The 25,538-nt window shown below is 41.5% G+C and overlaps 2 protein-coding genes across 2 annotated transcripts; both read left to right on the forward strand.

Annotated features, from left to right (window-relative positions):
• The first annotated feature begins 216 nt into the window (after positions 1–216).
• Positions 217–10,125, forward strand: LOC134193612 (translation initiation factor eIF-2B subunit gamma-like). Its single transcript, XM_062662451.1, has 8 exons — positions 217–632; positions 1,657–1,762; positions 1,819–1,908; positions 1,971–2,110; positions 2,175–2,362; positions 8,253–8,336; positions 8,389–8,537; positions 8,598–10,125. Exons 1-8 carry the CDS (start codon positions 395–397, stop codon positions 8,713–8,715), a joined length of 1,113 nt encoding a protein of 370 aa, XP_062518435.1. The 5' UTR covers positions 217–394; the 3' UTR covers positions 8,716–10,125.
• A 573-nt stretch (positions 10,126–10,698) lies between these two features.
• LOC134190343 (jerky protein homolog-like) lies at positions 10,699–12,532 on the forward strand. Its single transcript, XM_062658829.1, has one exon. It carries the CDS (start codon positions 10,850–10,852, stop codon positions 12,530–12,532), a length of 1,683 nt encoding a protein of 560 aa, XP_062514813.1. The 5' UTR covers positions 10,699–10,849.
• The last annotated feature ends 13,006 nt before the right edge of the window (positions 12,533–25,538 follow it).

The following is a 25,538-nucleotide window of genomic DNA, read 5'->3' on the forward strand; positions in this document are numbered from 1 at the left end:
GACTTCCGGTGCCGTGATGATCGACTGTGATATCGACTGTGACTCGTGTCGTGAGTAAAATTTTGTACTTCTCAACGCTTTACGAAAGTTTGCTGCTTATGAAATGACGAATTTGGACACTTATGAAACTTTTATGCTTACAAAATTTTGCTGATTTACAGTATTTGAAACTTTGTGACAACTTGCTAATCTATGATCACTTTCTTTTAGCCATTACACTGCATTTAGCTTACATGCATCAGCGCTGTTAAGAACTTGTAGTTCAGTGTTCGTTTTTTTAGATGTCATAGTGGTTGTCTTGGAGTCTTCTCATTATCAGATTAGACATGTGCTACAAGAAGTGTGTCATCCTCGAATCAGAATTGACTTTGTCACTGTGCCTGATGATCAGGATATGGGAACTGCTGACACTCTACGCCATCTAGTGGCACTGAAGAAGATAGTGTCAGATGTGTTGGTGATCAGCTGTGATTTGGTAACAGATGTTCCTCTTCATCGACTGGCTGACACCCACAGGACACAGAATTCTTCCCTTACAATGATGCTTGTGTCGATGATTAATCACAATGCTGAGAAGGATACACTAATTGGAGGAAAAGGTGGAGCAAAGACAAAGACAGGCACTGAGAAAGGTAAAGATGTGTTTTATTTGTAGATGGAAGATTTATGCGATGCAGCATAGTATCATTGTAGGAGTGGAAGGATCAGGCAGCTTGGCAAGCAGATATTCGTAGACAGGCAGCTTGGCAAGCAGATATTCGTAGACAGGCAGCTGGGCAAGCAGATATTCGTAGACAGGCAGCTCACTGTCACGTTGATGACAGGTCATGCATATGACATTATGTGATTATATGCTATGTGGTCTATAGCAACTGACATAGCACCTTTCAATGTGAGTCAGATTGGGAGTTGAATGTAGAAATGTGTGATATAGACTTGAAACATGAGAGTGTTTACATAGGATGCATGGAGAATTGAGCAATTTGCAGTACCCATCTTTATGTAATTGTGCTAATGCTGATTTCGTCTGTCCATACGATGTCCGTCCGGGCACTGAACGGACGGACGGGTCGGTGTGCCAACCGTGTGAGACGGGTGCGATTTTGACTGGTTACCACTTGCACTCGGACTCAACTTGCTGGGACTCTTCTCGAAGATGATGACTCAGGTGGACTTTCATTCCGTCATGGATTTTGCGTCATTTATAAACATTTGTCGTGCAAGTAGAGTCAGCTGACGTTGTCACGAGAGAAGAACAACCGTGGAATTCCATGCGTCCCAGAAAGTAGCCATAATAGGCAATGGCATATTCAATACAGGTAGCAGTTTGTTATAAAGGGATGTAGGGCAATAAAGTACTTGTGGAAACAGTGTTGGGTGTGGTCTTTAAGGTATATAGTAACTGTTTGTTGATGGTAAATAGATTTCAAGACGAGATATAGTAAAGGATCAAAGACGCTGTTGAGTACAATATTATATACTGTTATATTAGAGTTATTACCAACCGGTTGGTGGATTTTGATGATATTATTGCAGATAAGAAGAAAGTAGGATAATTAATAAACTAGTCTAAATAATGTAGTTGGATGTCATTTGGATGTGTTCTCTGTGTGTTTACATTTAGACAATGTTCAATTAGTTTTTGTCTTCTTGCAGGAGAGAGAGATTTTATAGGGTTGGATCAGGATGGTCGCTTGTTGTTTTTTGCAGCAGAGGCAGATCTTGAAGAAGACATTGTGTTAAGAAAATCTCTTTTAGCCCGGTTTGTCAAAGTTCTTTATTTGCCTTATATGCGTTTAATTAATACTTGTTTTCAAGGTATCCCCACATCACTGTTTGTACGATGCTTGTTGATGCTCATCTTTATTTAATCAACAAATGGGTTTTAGACTACTTGGCAGAGAGCAAGTGTGTTACTTGTTTACAACAATGTGTTATTGATTTGTCAATTTTGTCTTTATGAAAATTAGGACACTAAGCACTGTAAAAGGGGAGTTGGTGCCTTATCTTATTCAGAAACAGTTTCGTCGAGCTAAGACAAACTGTGAGGCAAGCCTATCTATATTTGAATTGCCAGAAGGTCAGAGAAGAAGGAGTGGCTCACAGTTAGGTTTGTTTGTTTTGAATGATCTCTTTGAGTCACGCTAATTGAATTATCAACATATTACATACAGATATTTACTCTTATGCATCATTCAACTCTATTGGACACATGGCGTTGGAAGTGTCAACTAGTGGCAACACTGCCTCAACGCAGAGGACTTTGCAAAGGGATGAGATTCGATGTTATGCCTGTGTGGTGGATGATGGATTTTGTGTAAGAGCTAATACTCTTGCTAGTTATGATGAAGCAAACAGACAAGTACGTCGTGTTTATTGTATTTGTTTGTCTATCTTACTGTTAAGATTATGTGATGTTAGGATGTGTCTCCACTCTGGCCTTACCATGCTTTAAGCCTGTTAAAATGTAAACTTAAACAGCTTTCATTAAGTCTACTTACCCGAGGCCCGGATATCCAGGCTAAGGGTGTAGTAGTGATCTGACCAACAACCGTGCGACCATACGACCGTATTTTTACTCGATTAGTGCAGATGCAAATGAAGTCATTCTGACCAATAGACGAGAAGTGGTGTCATTACTGAACCAATAGACGAACATGATGTCATCGTAAGTCTTCACCTCTGTTTGTTTGGTTAGGGTTAGTGTCACATTGCGCGTAGCTAGCAAAACATGGGAATCGGGATTTAAACTCGCAATTGCCCAACTTGCATGCAGACAATGCAGCTATCTGTTTGCTGGAAGTTGTGGATGTTCACCGAACACGGATATGGCCTAGATTCGTGGTCAGCAGCAAATTCAGTTGTGAGGAAGCGCTAATTAGAATTTAGTCACCAGTGTTTTTGTTCAGGTTGCTTTGCGTTGGACGTCAGGCATTACCTGCACGACTGTGAAGAGGACTCACTTGTAAGCCATGATTACGCGTGTTGTGTTGACTGTTGGTTGGCAGTGAGGACTCTAGGTTAGTTACATCTAGATCTAGAAAACACTTGTCTAAACAAACTCATGTGATCTCACCAACAGATTTTGCACACCGTGGAAATGACGGTGCATTCTGAACTAACTAGAGCCAACTAAACGTCGAAACACATCTTCCAAGTCACAGAATACAACACAGATCGAGCAATCTTCCAGGCCACCTAATGGAGTTACACGGTTCATTACATGTTCAATATATGACACGCAACGTGACACTCGAAAATGAGATGCTAAACGCATTTTTGGTCCCACCGCAACCTTAGATAGTAGTTGTTGATTTAAAGGGGAACTCCAACAGAAATACAACCTGATCTAAAATGTAGGCTTTATCATGAAACTTCATGCGATGCTACTTTCAGGCAAACAGTTGGTTTGGTAGCAGAGAAAATGTGGGATATGTACGGAGAATGCGCCAGGCTGTTACGTCATTGGCGCTAAGCTCTGTCTACACCAAATGAATTGCCTGCATAGCCCAGCTATCTTGCCAGTCAATTACATGAAAACTAATCGAGAATGGTAAGTATAAAGGGATCTTGTGTTCTAAGGCCTTAGAAGAGCTCTTTGTAGTGAAAGTAGAATGCTAGGCGCTGTTTTCTCCCGGCAGACTTGACCCTCTCCTCTCACAGATGATGAGGCTAGCGCAATAAAACTCAAAGGTAATTAGCGTTACCCTTTGTTCTATTAATTACGAGGAGAATCATTCAGAAGGTTCGAATGTGAGGTTCTTTTGGAGAGGTTTGAGTAAGTGGACATGCTCCTCTCAAAAAGCGGCTGGGCGAAGTGTGACAGGTGCAGAATGGCTTTGACTGAGCCTTAGACTTTAACCCGAGCGCAATGATATAGACGGTGTAGCTAGTACTGTAGTACATAAGTTGTTTACACCACACAGTGTGTATACTCATGACCATGGCAATATATCACCCCTTCGTCATTCCCGGATACTTAATCCTCTATTGTGGCTCATGAGGCATCTAGAAGCCATCCTGATCGCTAAAGCTGAGTACACCAGACTGCTACCTAAATTTAACGTGGACGTAGGACTAGAGAACAAGAAGGGGCGTGTGAAGAACGTCTACGCTTCCTTGACATACTTGAACCTTATGCATGTTTCTCCTCGTAGATCAATAGAGCAAAGGCTGACGCTAATTACTGTTGAATTTTATTGTGCTAGCCTCATTTTCTGTGAGAGGAGAGGGTCAAGTCTACTGGGAGAAAACGGCCTCTATCATCATATTTTTGTGGCATAGAGCTCTTCAAAGGCCTTAAAACACAAGATCCCTCTATAGTTACCATTCCTGTTTAGTTTCGTGTAGTTTACTGGCAAGATAACTGAATTACGGAGGCAATTCATTTGGTGTAGGCTGAGCTTAGTGCCAATGACGTAAGAGCCTTGCACATGCTCCGCACATAACCCGTGTTTTCTCTACTACCAAAGTGACGGCAGTCCTGAAAGTAGCGCATCACGAAGTTTCACTATAAAGCCTACATTTTGAGAAAAGTTTGTATTTTTGTTGGAGTTCCCCTTTAAATCTTACGAATGTGCATAAGGCCTATTAAGTTGTGGGCCTAAATGATTACGGTTAGACGGTGATGGCTGTGTAAATACGGTAGATGTAACCACCACGTGAGGGACTTTTTTTTGGATGGTGTCAAATCAGAGATTGCAGTAACAGTATCTATGTAGGGATGTGAAATGTGATGTGAACGAATATGTCGCATTTTTACTTACCGACAGACGGTTTCTGAGGCACTTAGTGTCAGCATTAATAGTCTGACTACCATTCAGAACGTGTAAAGTCGAGCGTTACGTGGCTCTGAGATTTTTGCTGAGTTTTGAGGAAGTCCACTCATTATCAGTGCTAAGCAGTTCTGCGTAGTGCTTCACAACATCATGTTGTTCGGTCACATTAGTAGCCCTAGCCTACAGATGTAGAATTACCTATTATTAGCTAATGCTAAACTACCTTTGGGAATTTAGCTGCCACTTCGAAGTTGCGTGTTGTTGAACATGACTTACTAATTGTTCAACAGCGTGCTGTCTCTGTGCATGTGTGCGTGTATGCTTCCATGCATGCTGATTCATGGGAGTTGTTTATTGTGCAATCAATGTTATTACGTACATAGCAAACAGCTGCTATACGTCTACGTATTGAATTCTGCTTTTATCCACTTCGTCTTCATAACCAACATGAATGAATAAAGTATAAAAACATTTTGAGAAAATGATGGGTATGTAGGGATGGATAGTACTTATTTCATTCATGTTCACCTCCTACATCACAATCTTTTTACCTAGATCACGTTTGCAGCATTTTTTCTCAAGATTGTGAGGAGATGAGCATGAATGAAATGAGTGCTATCCATCCCTACATAGCCATCATTTCTCAAAATGGTTTTATACTTGTTCATGAGCGTTCATGCCTCCTGATTCTCAGCTGTCTTACATACATTGTACACATGTCTTAGCATGTTGTGTGCATGTACACCAGCCGAGGGTTTACAGTGCTTCTATTCATTCCAGGGTAGTTTAGCTGAAGTAGTTTAGATTTTAACGGTTATGTGATAGTAACGCACATTGCACGAGTATGGATCCTAATCTGTTAGTGCCTTCGCATTGCTCTTTATTTTCTCTGGAAAATAAAATTAGGCAGTCTCAAAGATGGCAGAAGATGTTGCAGAGAGCGAGGGGAGAGTGATTTCTTCAATATCTTTGACCATCAATGTCGTCCCATCTCTCACTATTGCTGTGCACTCCAATCCGTAGCTGAGCTTTCACCCATGCATCTTTCTGACATAATGTTAGAACAAATTACCACGGGAAGTCCCGGATAACAATGTTGAGATCTTAGATAAAACTGACAAGTGGAGACACTCCCTAATAACCACTTTAGATTCGAAGCACGTTTTACGTTAGATCAGTTTAAAGTGCAACAAATAAAGACACGGCCTTGGTTAGTGGCTTAGGTGGATCTTTATCCCAATATTGTTAAGTGAGGCTTTTCGGAAATGTGAAGGTCTTTCAAATCTTATAACTGTAGTGATGGGGTTTTCCAATTTGAAAATGCTACATTGCTAAGGCTGGTTCATGGAACACACCACGTAGCTGTGTGGCACAGTGTGATGTGGATATAGCCATTTTGCTGACTGTGTCTTTGCTGCTTGGTGCTCAGGACACTAGAGCTGCGGCTCTTCTGCGTTATCGTATTTGAATTTAAAGTCCAAGGCAACTTATTGATGGTGATAAAAATGGACTGTGTGTGGTGTATCTTGTCTTATTGTACTGTTTAAAAAGTTATCTCGAAGTTTCTTCCACTTGATACGTTCATTTACTGTCAGTGCAGTAGGGTAGATACTTTCTTTCATGTTTTGCTATTGCTCTCAAATCCTTATAAGAAGACTTTGACTTCACTTGTGGTATGAATAAGTAGGCGATTAGTCATATTCACTTGAGTGTGCACACAAATGACTTTGTGAAGCTGCTGCAGCATCATTTGAATAGAACTATGTCAAATGGGCATGGTGGGCTGCAATGCCGCGTCATGCTCAGTGAACTTGAAGTGCCACATCGCTATGTGGTGTGCTTCATGGACTGGCCTTTAATGTTTCAACGTAAGGTTTCTTTTCAAACGGTGTGGTGTAAACAGGAATGGAAGACAGAACAACATACAGTGTAGTACACAGGATCACTCACGGGTATTGCTAAAGGAAGCTTGTACGTCAATTTATGGTGTCATTAATTATTTAATATACTGTAAACGTGGAAATTTTTACCGGTTAAAATTTGTGCATTTTTTTGCATCAGAGACCATTCCACATGCTAAAAATTTTTGGTTCTGACTTTGAACCATGTCACGTGATTTTATCAGTTACGTGGTCTAGTCTACCACATGGCACTGCTGCTACAAAACACAGGGATGTTGAGAAGACCGTTTCTTCTGCAGCTCACTGACGTTTCTGGTCTACCACCTTACACAGCAAAAGCTGCGAATGATTGTGTGCAGCTTTGAGAATTCTTTGTAAGAGGGCTGATGCATGAGAAGTTTGATAAATTATAGAACAATATCATCATACAGGCCTTTGCATGCATTGGCCACGTGATGTACTGGCCACTCAATACACTGGCCACGCCTTTATAATTCATGCTTGGTGTTTTGCAGAAAATATCTCAACCGCAAAAATAGCTCAAATTTTAACCACGCAGAAATTTCCACGTTTACAGTATACTAATAGTGTTATTCAATTAACTTTTAATGACTTTAAAACAGTACAACAATGCAGAGCAAAACATTAACACTTAAATGTCTCACTATTTGATAGGCTATTCAATTAGCCATGAGTTGTGAAAACTTGATCGCCATGCTACGAGGATTCCTCTTGACAAACAAGTCAACCACACCAGCCATGACGTAAAGCTACTGTATCTGCTGTTTTTTAGTATTTCTTGCCGCAGTCCCACTTCTTTATGTACACATAAATGTGACAGATAGATCAGACAGAGACCTAATAATTAGGATGTAACAACTCCTAGATATAAGTTCAAGGAGCGTAGAACTGCATCAGCTGTCAAGTATAAATCAATCTTTTTTTCCAAGTTTACAAGTTTGATGTCCCAAATCAATAATTTCTTGGAGGCATCATGTTCATGTCTCAAGACAAAGGGCCTTAGCCTAGGGGTATTGCTAGCAATAGACAAAAGCTAGGTACGTCACTGATATGCACGAATGTGGCAGATGTGTCTGCATAGAGAGATTTTTGTTGTATAATCGTTGCCGATTGATACTTGTATTTCACAGTGTGGTGATGTTTTGCTTTGTAGGTACATCTGATGTATTACTGAATCTAATTAGTCAGAGCTATTGAAAGTGTGAGAAGGGGACTGGACACATTGATTGGCACGTGGGATTGTCAACATTCGATAGCTAGTTGATACCTCATACAAAGCATCATGACATCGACTAGCACACTAATTAGCAGGATAAAAATGAGTGCATGCGCTGCATTCCAATTTCCCATCTGTTGGTCGCTTGGTCTGGTCATCCAATGGTCTGGCCATCTACAGAGGCATTACTGTAGCTCTAGCACACATGCACCTTGGGTTAATGATGGCTTCTGTTTGTCTGTTTGTCTCTTTTTTATGCAACTTTTCGTGTTTTAGCACACTCCTGCATCTCATTTATTTGTTTTTTGTATGTTTTTGTGCCTGCTTGACTTTCAGATTTGTCGTCATTTGGCATCTGTGTTCCCTGAGGGAAGAGACCCTTCTATTCATCCAACTGCATCTATTCACCAAAGGTCACAGGTTTGTGGTTTTCATAGTGTATTTAGAAACACTTGAATTTTTGACATTTTAGGTAGGTTCTGATTCTATGGTGGGGGAGGGGGTAATGATTGGAGAACGATGTTCAATCAAGTGGTCAAACATTGGGAAACATAGCTGTATTTCTGATCGTGTCAAAATTACCAACTCCGTTATTATGGATTATGTGACTATTAAAGAAGGGTAGTGATGAAAATAGTGTAGAAGACTCACTCTTACCACTGTTTTATATATATTTTATAGGTGTAACGTACAAGCATGCATTGTATGCAATAATGCACACCTTGGAGAAGGCTGTGTGTTGAAGGGATGTCAAGTTGCACAAGGATTTACAGTTAAAGAACGAAGTAAGATGTATTGATTTGTAGAATTTGAATTCCGTTATAGAGATAGGCGCATGTTAGGAGTGTACTTGCGTACACCAATGACACTGACACATGCACGGGCATTCATACCACACACACACACACACACACACACACACACACACACACACACACACACACACACACACACACAACACCATCATTGATCAATGCTATCGCCACCACCATCATAACCTGGACTTGACCAAGAGGAACATCAAGATAACAGAAATGGGATTAAATGAATTGATATTGACTTGAGTTTTCATACATACCGTATTGTCACAAATAAAAGCCGACCTTGAATTCCACCCGATTTCGAATGCAAGTTGAAAATTAAAGACCCCGTGCTGTGTACAAGTCGGTCGTGTTTAGAAGTCGATCTTTTGTTCAAGATGCACAGTACTCGTATGGCACGCGGTCAAGTGCATGTGCGCATGTGTAGACGTGTGCATGCAGCGTCCAATGACACCAACAATGATGACGAAGATTTAGCTGATGCTCTTGAAACTGGCATCTTATGGTAATCATATCACAAATCTTGCTTTTTCAAGTGGTATATGGTTGTCATGTCTATACCTTAGCATGTTCGAATGGCATGTAAGCCTCAATTCCAATTTGGCTTATACACAAATAAGTGCGGTCTTTATTTGCGACAATACGGCAAATGGTATTTCTATGTGACAGTCACACTGTAGTTTTCAATGGCATGTGAATAGTTTGGGATTCTGAGTCTGGTTCACATTAGCGACGCAGTCGCCTTGCGTTTTTTACGTCAAAGACTTGCGTTCTTTCTTACGGTTCACATTAAATTGGCACGGTGCAGAATATGACACAGCATTGATGCAACATTGACACAAAATATAGAACGAGTTCTATTTCTTGTGTCCGATTTTGGCGTCTTGCGTTTGATTTTTGCATCTTGCGTTCATGCACACATTGAAATCAATATGTAACAATGCTGGACGAAGCAATCGAAACTCTCGTGGAACGTGCGAGGAGCTACCACTGTCTGTGGGATGTGCAACATCCTTTTTACAATAACGGAGCAAAGCGCTTCTTCAAACATTGTAGCGGAATATTTTTGCGCTGTAAAGGGGAGGGGCTGGCTACACGAGACTAGCAGTGGAAGCCGTAAGTAAATACATCATCAAAGAAGATGCATGCGCTAACTACACAAACGCAGAAACTAAAGTCGAATGTGAATGCTTTTGGACACAAGGGATGAAGACTCAAGATGCAAGACGCAAGATGCAAAGCGCAAGACACTGCGTATTTTTGATATGAACCTGCCCTTAGTTGTACCGATGTTTTGTATACATGTACTTACATTTGTTACTAAACGAACTTGAGATTTAGCAATGTTTTTGTATAGTTAATTAAAGAGTTAAGTTTTGAAGTCAAACCAGTAATGGTAGTGTGCTCTGATAGTTGTATGATTTTCTAAAGTGTAAGAATGATAGTTTGGTGGTGGCGGTGGTGCTAAACACTTCAAATTTGGAAACGATTAAAATTACATGGTATTGAGACTATGATTTAAGCCTGCTTCACAATATGTGCCATTCAGCTGAGCGGCGACAAGTGGCATGCAACTCATCAGAAACGAACGGAAAAGGAAACATTGTGAAAGTTGAAGCTGACAAAAGCAGCAACCTCCAAATATGAACGGAGTGCCACTGAGGATAGGCTGCTGCCACTGACTTGGCCCAATAATAATCCAGTGGCAAATTCAGAATTTGCTAGTTGGGGTGGGGGAGGACGAAGAAACCAAGTTTGTGGGTGTGTCTTGTACGATGAGCATGCTCACTTGTGGATATTTTAGATGCACAGTAATAGGTCAAAATGTTTTATAGTTGTAGGACCTTGTAGGGAGATGTAGATTTCTGGTTTATTAGCTAAAGTACCATATTTTCGTGCATTTAGCTGCAGGGCTCTTATTAGAACATTTTGGTACTACAGTAGAGCCTCGCTAATCCGAACCTCGTTAATCCGAACCCTCGCTAATCCGAATGTCCCTAACTGCTTGACCTCGAGTTTCCAGAGAGCATTTAGAATTCCGAGGCCTTGTGCAAACGTCCTTTCATATCCGGGAAATAACAAACATCTGATCATATCCGGGTACACGTTCTCATGTCGTCAGACAAAGATATAACAAAGAAGACAAAACGGGCTCACAAGACTCTAACAATAGAGCAGAAGGTAGCAATACTGGATGAACTGGGAAGTGCCTCCTATTCTGTGCTGTGTGAACGATATGGAATCGGTCGAAGCACCATTAGCGATATCAAGAGGAAAGAGTCTGAACTGAGGCAATACGAAAGGAAGCTAACCGAAATGGGAACGAGTCGACTTGCCAAAACAATGAAGCTTTCTACTTACGAGGAGCTGGAGAGGGCTGTTTTCATGTGGTTTCGGCAGACGCGCGAGAAAGGCATTCCTGTATCAGGCCCACTACTACAAGCAAAGGCCTTGCAGCTTCACGAGAAATTAAAGGAGTCTTCTCAAGAAGAGGATTTCGGCAACTTTGTTGCCTCGTCTGGTTGGCTTTGGAGATTTTGTAAGCGTCATTGCATTAGACAGCTGGCCTTACAAGGAGAAAAGCTGTCTGCCGATAAACCAGCTGCTGATCAGTTTGTGTTACGTTTCCAAGCTTTTGTCAAGGATAGTGATTACAGCACTGAACAAATATTCAACTGTGACGAGTCAGGTTTGTACCATAAGCTGCTGCCTCAGAAAACGCTTGCTGGTCACTTTGAGAGGTCTGCTGATGGGCGCAAGACTCAAAAGGACCGTGTTACCATCAGTGCCTGCTCAAACGCGTCTGGTAGCATAAAACTACCCTTGGTCTTGATAGGTAAATCCAAGAATCCTCGTTGTTTCAAAAACGTCAATCGTGATCACTTGCCAGTGAGTTACTACAACCAGTCTAATGCTTGGGTGAACACAGGAATATTTTCTGACTGGTTCCATCATAAGTTTGTTCCTGTAGTGCAGGAAACGTTAAGGGAAAAGGGTTTGGATGATAAAGCTGTCCTTCTGCTTGACAACTGTTCTGCTCATCCGAATGAAGAAGACCTGATATCAGCAGATGGCAAAGTGATCGCAAAGTTCCTTCCACCGAATGTCACTTCGTTAATTCAACCCATGGATCAAGGTGTGCTAGTATCCATTAAACGCCGATACAGGAAAAAGATGCTTCAAGATCTTATTCTTCAAAATGATAGAGGTGTGTCAATCATTGACTTTGTTTGTGGAATCAACATGATGGAAATTTCTGATAAAGTTTCCGCTAGTTGGGATGAAATTACACCTAGAACAATTCGATTGTCTTGGAGAAAGATTCTACCCATTTATCCTGACGAAGGCAGTCAGGAACCTGCTGGCATCACAGAATCAGGAGAGTCATTTGAAGAGCCTTCTTCTAATTTGACCCCTCTCTTCTCTGCTTTGGGTTATGAAATGACTTCAACAGAAATTGAGGAGTGGTTAATGGTAGACAATTTGGATCCTGGTTACACTCATTTGGATGATGATGAAATTGTCACTGAAGTCTTGGCTCACGGTCGTGATGAAGAGACTGCTGCAGATGAAGATGAAATGCAAAGTTCTGATCATGATGCAAGCACAAACCAGTCTGGCATCTCTCATGGCAGTGCATTTCAAATGCTCTCTGATTGTTTGACATGGTTTCGGGAACAGACAGAAGCAACTCAATACAGCTTGAGTGTTCTTGGGAGCCTACGTGACCTTGCAGCTAAAAAGAGACTAAGCACTCTTGAACAGACGCGGGTGACGGACTACTTTGAGAAATGAGTTGCTTTTGCTTGTTGTTGGGTTACCTACTTAGTTAGTTGTGTTGCAAGAATTCTTGTCCCTGCGTAGGCATGTAATTGTTGACATATGTATGCGCAAACGGTCTGGATTGTCAAGGCTATGTCTGGGTCTCCAAGGCTTCGTATTTTGATAATCCGAACAAATTCAGTAATCCGAACAGGTAAGAACGGAGTCTGGTACAGAGCTATTCGGATTAGCGAGGCTCTACTGTACGTGCCTTTGTACAGTGTGGTTAGGGAATAGGGTAGAAGCCTTGGAATTCCCTGGAGGATTGCAGACAAAGGAAGACATCTGATCACTGATGGCCATATTTCTGAATCTGATTTGGTTGCTTCCTCCGCAGATAAATTGTCAGGAGGAACTGACCTGTGCATTAGTCGCACATGCTGCAGACTTTCATCAACTGTATAACAGTGATGTCGTTCTTGTCTGCAATATCCCATTGAATTCCATGGCGTCTACCGTATTTCCTAACCACACACTGTACAAAGGCACATAGATCAAAATGTTCTAATACAAGCCCTACCATTAAATGTGTGGAAATATGGTATATACCAATGACCCTAAAATCAGCGTCTGATAGATCAATTGGCCTAGAAGAAAGTTTCCCCAAATGGGAGGCACGTGTCCCCAGTGCCTCCCATTTATGTAATCTAGCATAAAATCACATGGGTAAGTTTATCCAGGATATACTTTGCTCTTGCACATTCGTACTATTCGAGACTATACTAGATATACTAAACTATACTTCGCCTTCGTACAAAGCCAGATTCAGAAACAAGAGTGCAAATAGACTCATTATACGGGTACTGTAATTACCATGCCTTGGGAGCCTGACAAAGGACACCATCGCCAAAATGTTATTTATGAACAGAGACTGCGGCACAGCAACACATTCCTGTTGCAGACATCAGCAGCCAGCAGTATTTCTGCGCCGCGTCACTGAAGTGAACGGCACATATTGTGAACCAGGCTTTATGCCTATTGGAAGCATGTCAATTGAATATTGATAAAGCTGAGAGTACGATGGTGGATAGTGACAACGGATGCTAACACTTACTAAAGGTGTGTTCGACCACATTTGTATCACTATTTATGTAGGATAGTATAGGCACATTACAGAGTTTCTGAATTTGAACAGAATTATGCATTACTAGATGAGATCCCGTTCTTCACCCAGCTGATTAATATCTCATTGAAGACAAATGAAAATGTAACCGTTTCGAGATATATCCGGGCAGCAAATGCTTGGAAGTCACGTGCAGTTACTTACTCACCTGGATAATTGCTTCCCTCTATGTACTACATCTCGCAGCCATTTCAACAGCCCCGTTGATCATTGCAGACTTGTCAACCTCTGTTAACCAAAATGAGAGATTTCATCCGCAGACATGTGGGAAACCATTTAAGACAATGCCTATTTCAGTAGTATCAGCTAAATTAAAGATCTTCGGGGAGCCTGCTACGTGCAAGCTGAATGGGAACATGAGTACGGCACACATGATTTAGCTTTGCACCTCATCACCCTCACGCTCATTAAAGTTGTCGCAAGAGAAGTCCAGAAGATGAGGACGGTCTCACTGTCAACCTCCAAGGATTCGGCGTGCGCGGGCCAAATTTGGTGGAGTTCAGACTCTCCCATTTTGGAGAAACCCTCTTATAGACAGATATAGAGACAGACAGACAGACAGACAGCCAGTCATTTGCTTCATCTTCATTTGCTTTCCTCAGTCTTTAACCTTTTCTTTTTGATGGCTTCAGTCTCCATTGGATTATCGCAGCCTTACCTTGTCCACGTTGTGGTCTAGTGCGTCTTCTGTGGAGATTGTAATCATCTTGTTTTTACTTGTTTCTCACTGTTGGACTCTTGAACTCTGCTTCTGTTAACTAGTATTCTTTCTTGTGCATGCAGCTGTAGTTTGAAGACTTTAGGAGCTTGTAATTGTTGGTAATTGGACTTTACTTTAGTGATTTGCAGTTGATGTATTAGGGTTCTCCCAGAATTTTAAAAAGGAAGAGCTGAAATTGATATTAATTAGGTGACATCACACATCTTAGTAGTAGAAACCCTTTAGGTTTTTACTAATGTCAATCACATATAATTGAACTGTCTTACTGACACACATTACTAAAATATAAGCTACAGTAACACTACTAGTCTAGCAACCGTAAACAGTAAATTTTGTTGCAACACTGTAGTAATAGTAGGCTAGCAATGACAATTTAATTCATATTGCTGATTGTAGCAGCCTTTACTGAAACATGCCCTTATGCTTTGTCTGCACCATCTTCACACGCGCTGGTAGTAATTGTAGCGTATGCAAGACACGTTTGTTGCATTGTCATGCCCATCCAGAAAGGTGGAGCAACGTGATGCTTGTCTGTGCCAACTTTCTTCACACACGCAGGTACTATTTCTAAACCTAGCGTATGCAAGACACGTTTGCGCTGTTCCTGAATCTAGCGAACACAAGTCACACAAGTTGCACGTGCAAAGAAATATTGACACGCTCAAAGGCAGAGCGGCCTGCTCTGCTGAGAGATCCTGGGGAGAACCTGTGTGTAATAGTTCAATGTTTGAAAATATATGTATTGACAGACTGACAGACAGACAGACAGACAGACAGACAGACACCTTTTCGTATAGATACACTAACTAACCTGACAACTACATCACTTTAGAGTTACATGACCTTACAAAAAAATGTTGCATTAAAGCAATTAAAGGTACTGCTTCATATAACTATATACTAGCAGAATAGACATTCTGTACGCTGGCAGGGTAGATTATTAGTTGTTAGTTGTTAGTTAATTAGTTTAATTAACGTTGTCTGCAAATTTATGTTGCATGAGTATCCCGTTTTGAGAATTTATTATGAAGTATGTCATTTGCAGAATTAGCACCTGCAGACAGAATTACTCATGAATTATTGCGTTCAGAGTATATCCTGTTCAATTAGATCCCGTTCTGAAAATTAGCAGCGATGGAGTATTTCAAAGTGTAAGAATACAAAAAATATATATGTAATAAATAAAAAACAAAGTAGGGATGGCTGTGTGCTTTAAGCCAGTGCTTGAAGAAATAGGGGTCGAAACTTTCGCAGATAAGAACTCATACTTTACATCTGAAACTAATCTCTCACAATTAAATCTCTACTTCACTCCTATCCAAGCAGCCACCTTGAAAGCAAACAGAATGAAGTAGGGATTAATTGTGGGAGATTGGTTTCAGATGTAAAGTATGAGTACTTGTTTGCGAAAGTTTGACCCCTATTTCTTCAAGCAGTAGGTTACAGTACACAGCCATTCCTACTTTGTTTTTTATTTATTATATAAATATATTTGTATTTGTGTGTGTGTGTGTGCGTGCGCGCGTGTGCGTGGGTCGTGCTCAGATTGTAGCCATGCTGAGATTGTTCACACATGTGCAAATTAGAAATTGCATTGTCAGTATACCGTGCTAGTGTGCTGAAATTGCATACGTGCTGAAATTGCTTTGTGCGATAGTCTCGCTTTTCTATAGCTGCAATTCTAGAGCTGTGCATGGACTTCATGCATCGAATTCATAAGCTAAGAAATTTGAGTGCACACACCTGTGACATTTCCAAGAAACTAATAAATACAGTCAAATTAAAGATACCTGAAACTACAAACGGTCTCAGCATGTTGGATGTTGACTTCCGCGCGTGAAGAGTCACTGAGCATGTGCAGACTGTAACATACAATCTTAGCACACTACACTGGGCAACAAAACTTGGAAGTCACGTGCAGTTACTTACCCGAATAATTAGTTTCTCGTATATGTGCAAAGTCACGTCTAATCTTGCAGCCATTTGACAGTCCTGTTGGGCATCGTAACTTTGACGTTGTTACTGCTGTTGCTGTTGCGAAGAACAGGCCGTACCGAACATGGCAGCTATTCGACACACATACACAGGCAAACAAAGATAGGTGTACTGTTAACAATTCAGATATACTAAAAATATCTTGCCTTTTTTGACAACGCTGGCAATAAATGACAAGTTCCATACATATTGTCAGAGGTCAGGAATGGGCAGTTTAAATTGATGGAGATCCGATACACTGTTGTAGAGAAATTTGCACCGAGGGGAGGCTAGTTCAATCAGTAGGAATCCGCATTGTCCTGAGAGAACTTCGGAAGACGACGACAGTCTCACAGTCAGCCTGGCCTGTACCGGTTCGGCAGGCATGTGGCAAATTTAGCGGAGATCAGACTCGGGGTGGCGGAGATACAAGTGGCCAAGCACACACACACACAGCTCTCCTTAATATATTTTTTCTTTTGTTGAATTGATTCTACTTTCTATTTTTGTTCTTTGGCTTCTTGTCGCTTCTACGTTGTTGTTTTTTCTGCTGAGGGCTTTTTCAAGGGCGATTCGTACGTTGGCTTTTGTCACCGGTGGATTAGTTGACAAGTGTGGTTTTTGCTGATTGGAGTTAGTGCTCTTGAGTATTTTGGCTGATGAATTTTACTGCAACATCTGAAAATTTGCTGCCTCATAATTACAACGTACTTAGACCGGTTCTAGTTCTTGTTCTTGTTTCTTTCCGCTCTGTTTGCTAGTTATGAGGAACAAACTAGCACTGTTTCAGCATATCAATGCCAGTCATATTAGTCGAAATAAATTCCCGGATGTTGGTTCTTAGATCAGATCTCCATTAACGCCAAGTGTGTTTGACATGTGGTTTTGTATATATGAGAAGCAGTTCGTGTTTTGCCGAAGATTTCTAGGGCTAGGTCAACTAAGATGTCAAGGTACCATGGTAAATCCTTGTATCTCCATGGTTATTACATAATTCTAGCCCCCATGTGTCATCCTCAAGCTAATGTGCTGAACTAAGTGTTTCCTCTGGTGATCATACTTCCAGAGAGTCTGTTGGTGGAAATGCCAATGTTCTCTCTTTGGGAAACAACGATACCTCTTTTCCATCTCTTAGTTCTAAAGCTTGTGCTGGTCTGGTACTAGTAGGAATTAAATCTGCGTCTTTTCTGACACCACCCACCACCAATGAATTGGAAATATTTTCAGCTGTGGTGGACACTTCCGGTTGATACTATTTCTCACATTCCAAGATCAGTTCATCCCTTAGTATCTAAAGTTCTTGCCACTGAATTGTGCCATGCTCACTGTGATGGTTTGTGGGGGTTTGTTTGCCTATTCATGTTTTCCAAACCTGTATTACGTTTACCACATCGTGGTGAAAGTTGTTTTTCATTCTCTGATTTCTATTTGCGTTTGTCAGTGACAAGATGGTGACTTAGTTCATTTATGGGAATTAGCCAGACTCGATGTAAGACCTCCATGCAATTGCTAATTGATGAACAGAGGTCTTGCTAATTCCCTCGATGCAACCTCTGTTCACCAGATGCTGAGTCTATCAAACGCAACAATGTTGGAAGGGCTATGAATTTATCCAAACACAGTCGGTATGGTCAATCCATGCAATGCTTGAGTTCTCTTGGTTGTGCTTAGAAGATGATGTTGAAGCATTTCATGAACTTCTGGAGAAACATCCTAGTCTTTCATTACCCAACCTTTCTAGCAGTTCTCCACCTTTGTGGATAGACTCTGTTGCAATACTGTCTGCTCTAAAAGCATTTCCTAGAGACACAAATCCAAGTGATTCCAAACTTTGAGCACAACATCTGATTGAGGCAACAGAGGGCAATGTTTCTCCTGATGCACAAAATGGTCTTCACCAACTGACTGTTTGGTAAACTAGCTTTTAACGGGAAAGCTTGATGAGGCCATTGCTCCTTGGTTGGTCAGTGCACCGCTCATAGCTCTTCAGAAGAAATGTGGCGGTGTGCGCTCTACTGCTGTTGGAGAGGACTAAGGAGGTTAGCTAGTTGTGTTTGTTGCGCTGCTGTCCGACCTTGTCTTCCAGATATACTATTATCGTACGGACAAGTGGGAGTGGGAGTGGAAGGTGGTCTAGAAATCGCTATACATTCTGTTTGGACATTTATTGAAAGGAATAGCTTGAACGAAGGTATGTGTTGTTTAAAAATTGATATGAAAATGCCTTCAACAAATGTTTTACAACATCTTTCTTCCAGCGGTTGCAAGTAGAATTTCCAGATATATTTGCATGAGCTAGATGGTCTTATCAATCTGCAGGAGAGCTACTGTTTGACCAAAACCACATTTCTTCTATATGTGACATCGGAAACATCAGTGGCATTCAATTGTCTATCTGGTATCTTGATGTCGGCACATTCATTGGTAAGAGAGACTCCGTTTCTAATTTTCTGAATCGTATGATCTTCAAGGGTTCAGCCATTGGCCTGCAACTGAACTTGAGAAATGTGAAATCTTTTGGCCCGCCGGAGACCAGTTGTTTCATTACTTTCCCGCTGAGGTAATTAGAAGTGGGTCTGATTGTAATAGAGCTCTTAGGCACACCATTACTTGGCTCTGACCAATACTTTGCCGAATATTTTAGCAAGAAAGTGGACAAAGTTCTGGAGGCGCATGAATTGCTGGCCAAGTGGAAATTCAGTTATTGAGAAGTTGCCAGATTATTTGCAAACTCAGCCATCTTATTTGCACAGTTTCCAGTCACATGGTCAGTGGCCAACTTTCTTGTTTTGACGTAGGGATGCAAAGATCCATTCCCTCTCTAACACCTCTAGATGTTTATGCAACCATCCTATAGATGCCTTCGGGGACCATCTCCTTGGATGTGGCCATAGTGGTTTGAGAACAAAACGTCACGATGCGATACGAAATGTAATATTCCATGCCATACTTGTGGATAACAAAGCCATGATTAGAAAACAGACGGGGTGATGTAGTTTATCCTAATTGTCTTACTGGACGTGTGGCACACTTTGATATATCCATCAGGAACTCTTTTCAACAGCTATATGTGTCAAAGTCTGCTATTGTGGCCAGAACAGCAGCTATGGCTGGAGCAGCAGAAAAAGATGATCATCACGAAGAAAGTCATCTCCAGTGGTGAAATATTCTACCTTCTCGTCATTGAATATTTTGGCTTTGGACTCTTGTGACATTGAAATTCATTGCTTTCAAAGTAACTACAGCAAACAACATCTCTTTCCATGACTGTCAAGAATCTAATGAAACAATTCTCTGTTACTCTTTGGAAGTACGATGCTAGCGTGGCATGGGCTAGACCGGACTATAGCCCCATCATTTGTAGACGTGGTCATAAGAATTGTGGACCGTAAATACGTGTGAGGACCAAGGCTGTATATATAGTATATACACTACTCTTTTTCCAGTCTGGATCTGCCACTGATTCTACCTTATCAGTCAATTAGAAGTCAATAAAAGTGGGCGTGTTTAAAAAGTGGGTGTGTTCCATAGCATTGTGAAGTTTGGCCCCCATTTCTAGAGGTCGCGCTACACCGCTGATGCTAGAGTGTGACAAAGTAGTCTTCTAGATGTAGAGAATGACTTGTTGGATGTTTTTTGCTATGTAAATTATAAAAAAATTATAATAAGGAATATATGTACATATGTTTTGGTTTTCTGAGCATGATGGCCTGGGTTCAATCCTCGGTGGCGACAGCAATATAATGAAACGAGTCTGTTGGTTCTTTCTCACTGTCTATTTGGCTATGTCTGTGGCAGTAGACTTGTTTCCATCAATGGGGAGTTTCTGTGACCTGGGTGGGGACTGTGGCAATGAGGATCAGTTCATTTCTGGTAGTCATTGATATCTACTGGGATGCTGTTCAAAGCTGGCAAAATCCCCGTAGCCCAATCGATCAATATCGATATGCCAGTTACCAGCGCCATATATAAAGGAGAGGTTTTTGTGTGTGTATTCGTATGTAAAATTGTTTCTCCAAGAAGGCGAGTCTGATCTCCGTGGAATTTGGCTTGTGTACGCTGAAGCTGTACGGGCCGACAGTGAAGTGGCCGGTGTAGCAGCGGATTAGGTCCATCCGTCAAATAGGTTCGCTTGCTAACGCACTTGTACCGGAAAACATTCTGCACAAGCGCACCGCTTCTACCTCGGATCTCTGCAATCATTTCTCTTCGCGGATTTGGTTCTAGCGTAGTAGCAGATTAGGTCATCGGGATTTGGTCCGCGCATTAGCACGCACTCGTATTGCTCAACAGACTAAAATGTAAGCGTAGCTATAGTTTGCTTGTCTGTTTGTTAAACAGGCAAGTGTGGAGTACCTCTATACAAAATCATCATCATTTATTTTTATTTCACACACTGCATGGTAACGTAATATAACAGCAAATCAATGGAACCAATTGAGTTCGAAGATAACCTAGCTATACTGGAAGGTCAGGCATATCTACGCAAAATGTACGCAGTACCAAAAATAGCAGTCTGCGTAATTGTCTTTCAAATCTAGGCACTCCTACTACATACACAATAACATAGAAAGTCTTTTGTCACCTAGTGATAGCGCCTGTTGTTCTGACAATTTGTACAATCTGGATCTCAGTAGGTACATCTTCGCGTCTTCTGTACACTTCTTCAATTGTATTGGTTAATTTCTTCTCCTTTGTTTACCAATCACATACTATGTGGTCGCTTAAATTCTACTTTCATTCTGTTTGTATTGGAAAATCTTGCAATATCTTCACTTTGTCGTTCTCTTGGAGTTCTCTGAGCAAAATCATACCCATGAAATGATCAAACTGTAGACCAAACTGACAAACAACATGGAGGTTTTTACTTTCACAACACCATGTCGATTCTTGTACAGTGTAGTCAGTCCCAACCAGAAATGAGATGTGCTATGGTCTCATTCTTGCTTACACACACACACACACACACACACACACACACACACACACACACACACACACACACACACACACACACACACACACACACCACAGCCAATCAACAGACACATCGACCCCTATCATAGTCCGCGTGATCCAAGTTATCGTCATCGTCGTTGTCATCATCTGTGAATGATTACAGCCTGCAAGGGAATCCGACAAAGACGCTGTGCGTTAGCAGTAAATGTGCTACAGTTCTGCCAAATCCGCGAAGAGAAAATGATTAGAGATCCAAGGTAGACACGGTGCGCTAGCGCAGAATGTAGCAAGCGGACCTATTTGACAGGCCAGACCTAATCCGCTCCTACACCGGATTTCTTTGGAGTGCACGGGTCCCCTCTCGAGGAGTCGAGCCCCGCGTACAATTTCTCAACAACGCAAACACCACACCTTTTGGTTTATTTGAACGCATGCCCACACTGATCTCGTGTGGTCTGTACGTTTTGCCTTCCTTCAAAATGCTTCCAGCGATCGACGATTTCTCGCTGACTGAAGCTGCTTCCTTAGAGCTTGTGTTTCTTTCCAAATTCTTATTGCATTTGCACCGAATCCAACCTAACCGTTTCCAGGACCGAGTGCTACATGGGGAGAGTGTTGATTCTACCGAAAAATGTGAGAAGAGCAAGATTTCGAATTTATCTACATGAATGTCAAGCCATATACAGGTGAGCTAGTAACTGCAAACGACTTCCATTATTTGCTGCCCGGATATATGATTCTGAGCAGGAAAGTTGCTGCTAAGACACTCAGTTACCTGAATGAGATCTGTATGTAATGGCATCTAGACTTTGGAATACTCAATCCTCAATAATTTCTCTGAACGGGATATAGTTGAATGGGCTATAACTCTGAATGAAATTCTTTATGAGAATGCTGTGCAGCTGCTAATTTTTCAGAACAGAGTAATAATGCATGTGAACAAGATTTAATGATTTGTTTGCGGCTGCTAATTCTGTGAATGAGATATACTTCATTAATGCATACAACGATAAATTACTTTAACAACTAACAACTAATAAGCTAATCTGCCTGTGCAGAGAATGGGATGGTGAGCTAGTCTGTTTAATAATAGAGAGGTGTCTGTTTGTTTCTTTGTGTATTGTAATGGCCAATCGGATCTCCACCAAATATGAACTGCTTGTTCCTGACGTAGGATGGTTCGCAGAGCATGTCATTTATAGCGAGTGACGTCGAAAAGGCAAAGATATTTTTGTGTCAGTGTCTTGAAAAATGCCTACATGTGTTTGCCGGTCTACACCCGACAAAGAGCTGCCATTTTCGATACATCTGTTCCCCGGCAGCGCAGCAACGTCTTCGTAGTGACAACAGGAAGGGACTGTTGAGATAGGCCTTTGTTCAAGTAGGTTTTGCGAACATTACGTTTTGATCTTTGTCATCATACGTCACATTCTGTCGGTGTCGCAGCATGTGCTGCGAGCAAGAAGATACTCGTTAGAAATCTCAGGAACAGGGTAACATTTTCTCAATGTCATAGAAACTGTACAATGCATAGAACCAAGCACGGGTGAGTCTCTTTAGGCGTTTAGAGCTAAAGTGCATCACTGGGAACGTGCATAAATTTAATTTGTCTTCAACGGGATATTAAATAATGCAATCAGCCCAGGAAAGAATGGGATCTGTAACGGTATATATTCTACTTTGAGATAATCACTCTCGGAATGGGGTATTAATGAACAGGATATAACTCTGAACGAAATTCTTCATGAGAATTCTGTCCGGCTGCTAATTAATTCTTCAGATTGGAGTAAAAATGCATGTGAACGAGATATACTTATGCAACAACATAAATTTGCATACAATGTTAAATTAATTAGTTAACTTTATGAGAATTCTGTCTGTGGCTGCTAATTATGTGAATGAGATATACTTCATGAATGCATACAAGGATAAATTAATTTACTAACAAAATTCTAATCTGCCCATGAGGAAAAATGGGATGGTGAGCAAGTTTTATATAAAGCTGCTCTAACAAGTTCATGAAAGTCTTCCAGAAAGGAACAGCTAGCACAGCACATACTTTTGAAGTTATTGATTTCAACGTATCAAGGCTATTTGTGGACCAAAGTCTAAGTGTTTCCACTACCAAGGGGTAAGAACCGCCGGCAGAAGTCACTCTTGCGTTGTGACGATCTTTCTTGTCCATCTTAGCCCCTTTTACCACGATTCCTGATGTTTCAACAACTTGAGGGAAGTATGATGGTTGCAATGTGTTTCTTACTGTGATGTCAAAGTATCCAGGTCGTCCATTCAAGAAATTGGATGGAAAACATCCCCTGGCTGATATTTGGTTTCACCCGAGCATCAGATTAATAGTATGTCATCTTGTCATTGGTAATTTCTACACAGGTTCAGAAAGGACCAATTTGTTAACTTGGCCTTTAGCTTCTGAATCCATGCAATTTATTACTGTTGTTGAATGCTCTTTGTGTTTATTCTACCCACTTTAACATGGGTGTAGGAAGTGGGGGACTGAAGTCCCCTCACTCAGTGTAAAAATTGAAATTTTCTGTACCAGTGACTTTTGCAAATCTGTTTGCGATCTGGCAGTTTTTGCTTACTCATGATGACATTCACGGTACAGCCCCTCCCCCGCTTGTGAAAGGCATTAGCCAGAAATGTGTAACTGTCTCACTGCTAGGTGTCTGTTTGTCCCACTTGTGTGACATGTACAGTTGTCGTGTGATACAACTTTTACAGCTTGTACACCATGTTGCTACTTTCAAAGTCCAATTGTTGGTATAGTTGAACAAAGAAAATGAGTACAGCTGTGGCCAAAAGTTGTCGGACACCTTAAAAAATATAGTTAAAGTGAAAAATATGGTTCTCACCAGGACTTGCACTGAACATTATGACCTGTTTACTCAAAGAGAGTATAATACACCAATATTTAAGCAGATTTAGGGATAACAAAATTACTTTAACCGGGTATAGCAATTATTTGACCAATAGCTACGTATTCCATTACAGATGTGTTTGTTGCCATTTAGAGAATAGCCTATAAAGCTATATTTAAAATACAATAATTTTATTGCACAAGTGTAGCTATAAGTCTAGCAGAAGTTTCTGAGCAATTTGACTCATACCAAGCTCACGATGGCCAAGACATGGAACTACACCGAGGCGGAGAGGATCAGGATCCAGGTGCTGCATGAGGAGGGTCTCGGCTGCCGCCAGATTGCTGGCAGGGTTCGTAAATCCCCTGCTGGTGTTGCAGCCTTGCTCCAGAAACTTCATCAAACCGGTAGTGTGAGGGACAGACGCCGCACTGGACAGCCACGGGTCACCACCGCTCGAGACGACAGGAACCTGTGCAGGATGAGCTTGCGAAACAGGAAGAAAACAGCAGTAAAATTGCACCAAGAATGGACTAATGGTAGTGCTGTGACTGCTTCCGTCAGGACAACTCGCAGAAGGTTGCTAGACCACGGTCTGAGGTCATGCAAAACCTGAAAGAAGCCACTCATCAAACCTGACCGGAAGAGAAAGAGGCTGGCTTGGGCTCGTAGGCACAAAAATGGACTCAAGACAGTGGAACCGTGTGTTATGGTCTGACGAATCCAGTTTCCAGTTGTTTGCAACTCCAGGGAATGTGAGGGTACGAAAAAGGCCCGGAGAAGTGTGGAACAAAGACTGCATCATTCCCACAGTGAAGCATGGCTCGGGTCTGTTATGGTCTGGGGGTGCATGTCAAGTTCTGAAGTTGGAAGGCTGACTGTCTGTGACGGAACAATCAACTCTGAGAAGTATCAGGCTATTCTCTGTGATACAATGTTACCTGCAGCTCATGAGATGTTCCTGAATGGCCAGAACAACACATTCCAGCAGCATAATGCTCCATGCCACACCTCAGTCTCAACAAGACGATGGTTCCAGACCAACAACGTTTGGGTGATGGACTGGCCGCCGCAATCACCAGACATGAACCCAATTGAGAACCTGTGGGGCGACCTGAAAATAGCTGTCCGACGTCACCAGGCGACCAGCAAGGCCTAGCTGAAGGCTGTACTCCAGGACAAGTGGCAGAGGATAGCTCCTTGAGAGGTGCCAGAACCTGGTGAACAGCATCCCGACAAGGATATCAGCTCTGTTCTGTGCCAAGGGACTGTGTACAAAATACTAGCAATTATTACTGTGATATTGCTAATTTGTTGCTGTTATTC

Source organism: Corticium candelabrum, chromosome 1 (genome assembly GCF_963422355.1).
Source record: "Corticium candelabrum chromosome 1, ooCorCand1.1, whole genome shotgun sequence".
NCBI lineage: Eukaryota > Metazoa > Porifera > Homoscleromorpha > Homosclerophorida > Plakinidae > Corticium > Corticium candelabrum.

What these genes read in the sequence shown, in the direction of transcription:
- LOC134190343 (XM_062658829.1), top strand. Translation starts at nt 10,850, where the DNA reads ATGTCGTCAGACAAAGATATAACAAAGAAGACAAAACGGGCTCACAAG.
- LOC134193612 (XM_062662451.1), top strand. Translation starts at nt 395, where the DNA reads ATGGGAACTGCTGACACTCTACGCCATCTAGTGGCACTGAAGAAGATA. An exon ending in AGAAAATCTCTTTTAGCCCG is followed by an intron (nt 1,763 to 1,818) that starts GTTTGTCAAAGT and finishes CTTGTTTTCAAG; the next exon opens with GTATCCCCACATCACTGTTT. An exon ending in ATGATGAAGCAAACAGACAA is followed by an intron (nt 2,363 to 8,252) that starts GTACGTCGTGTT and finishes CTTGACTTTCAG; the next exon opens with ATTTGTCGTCATTTGGCATC.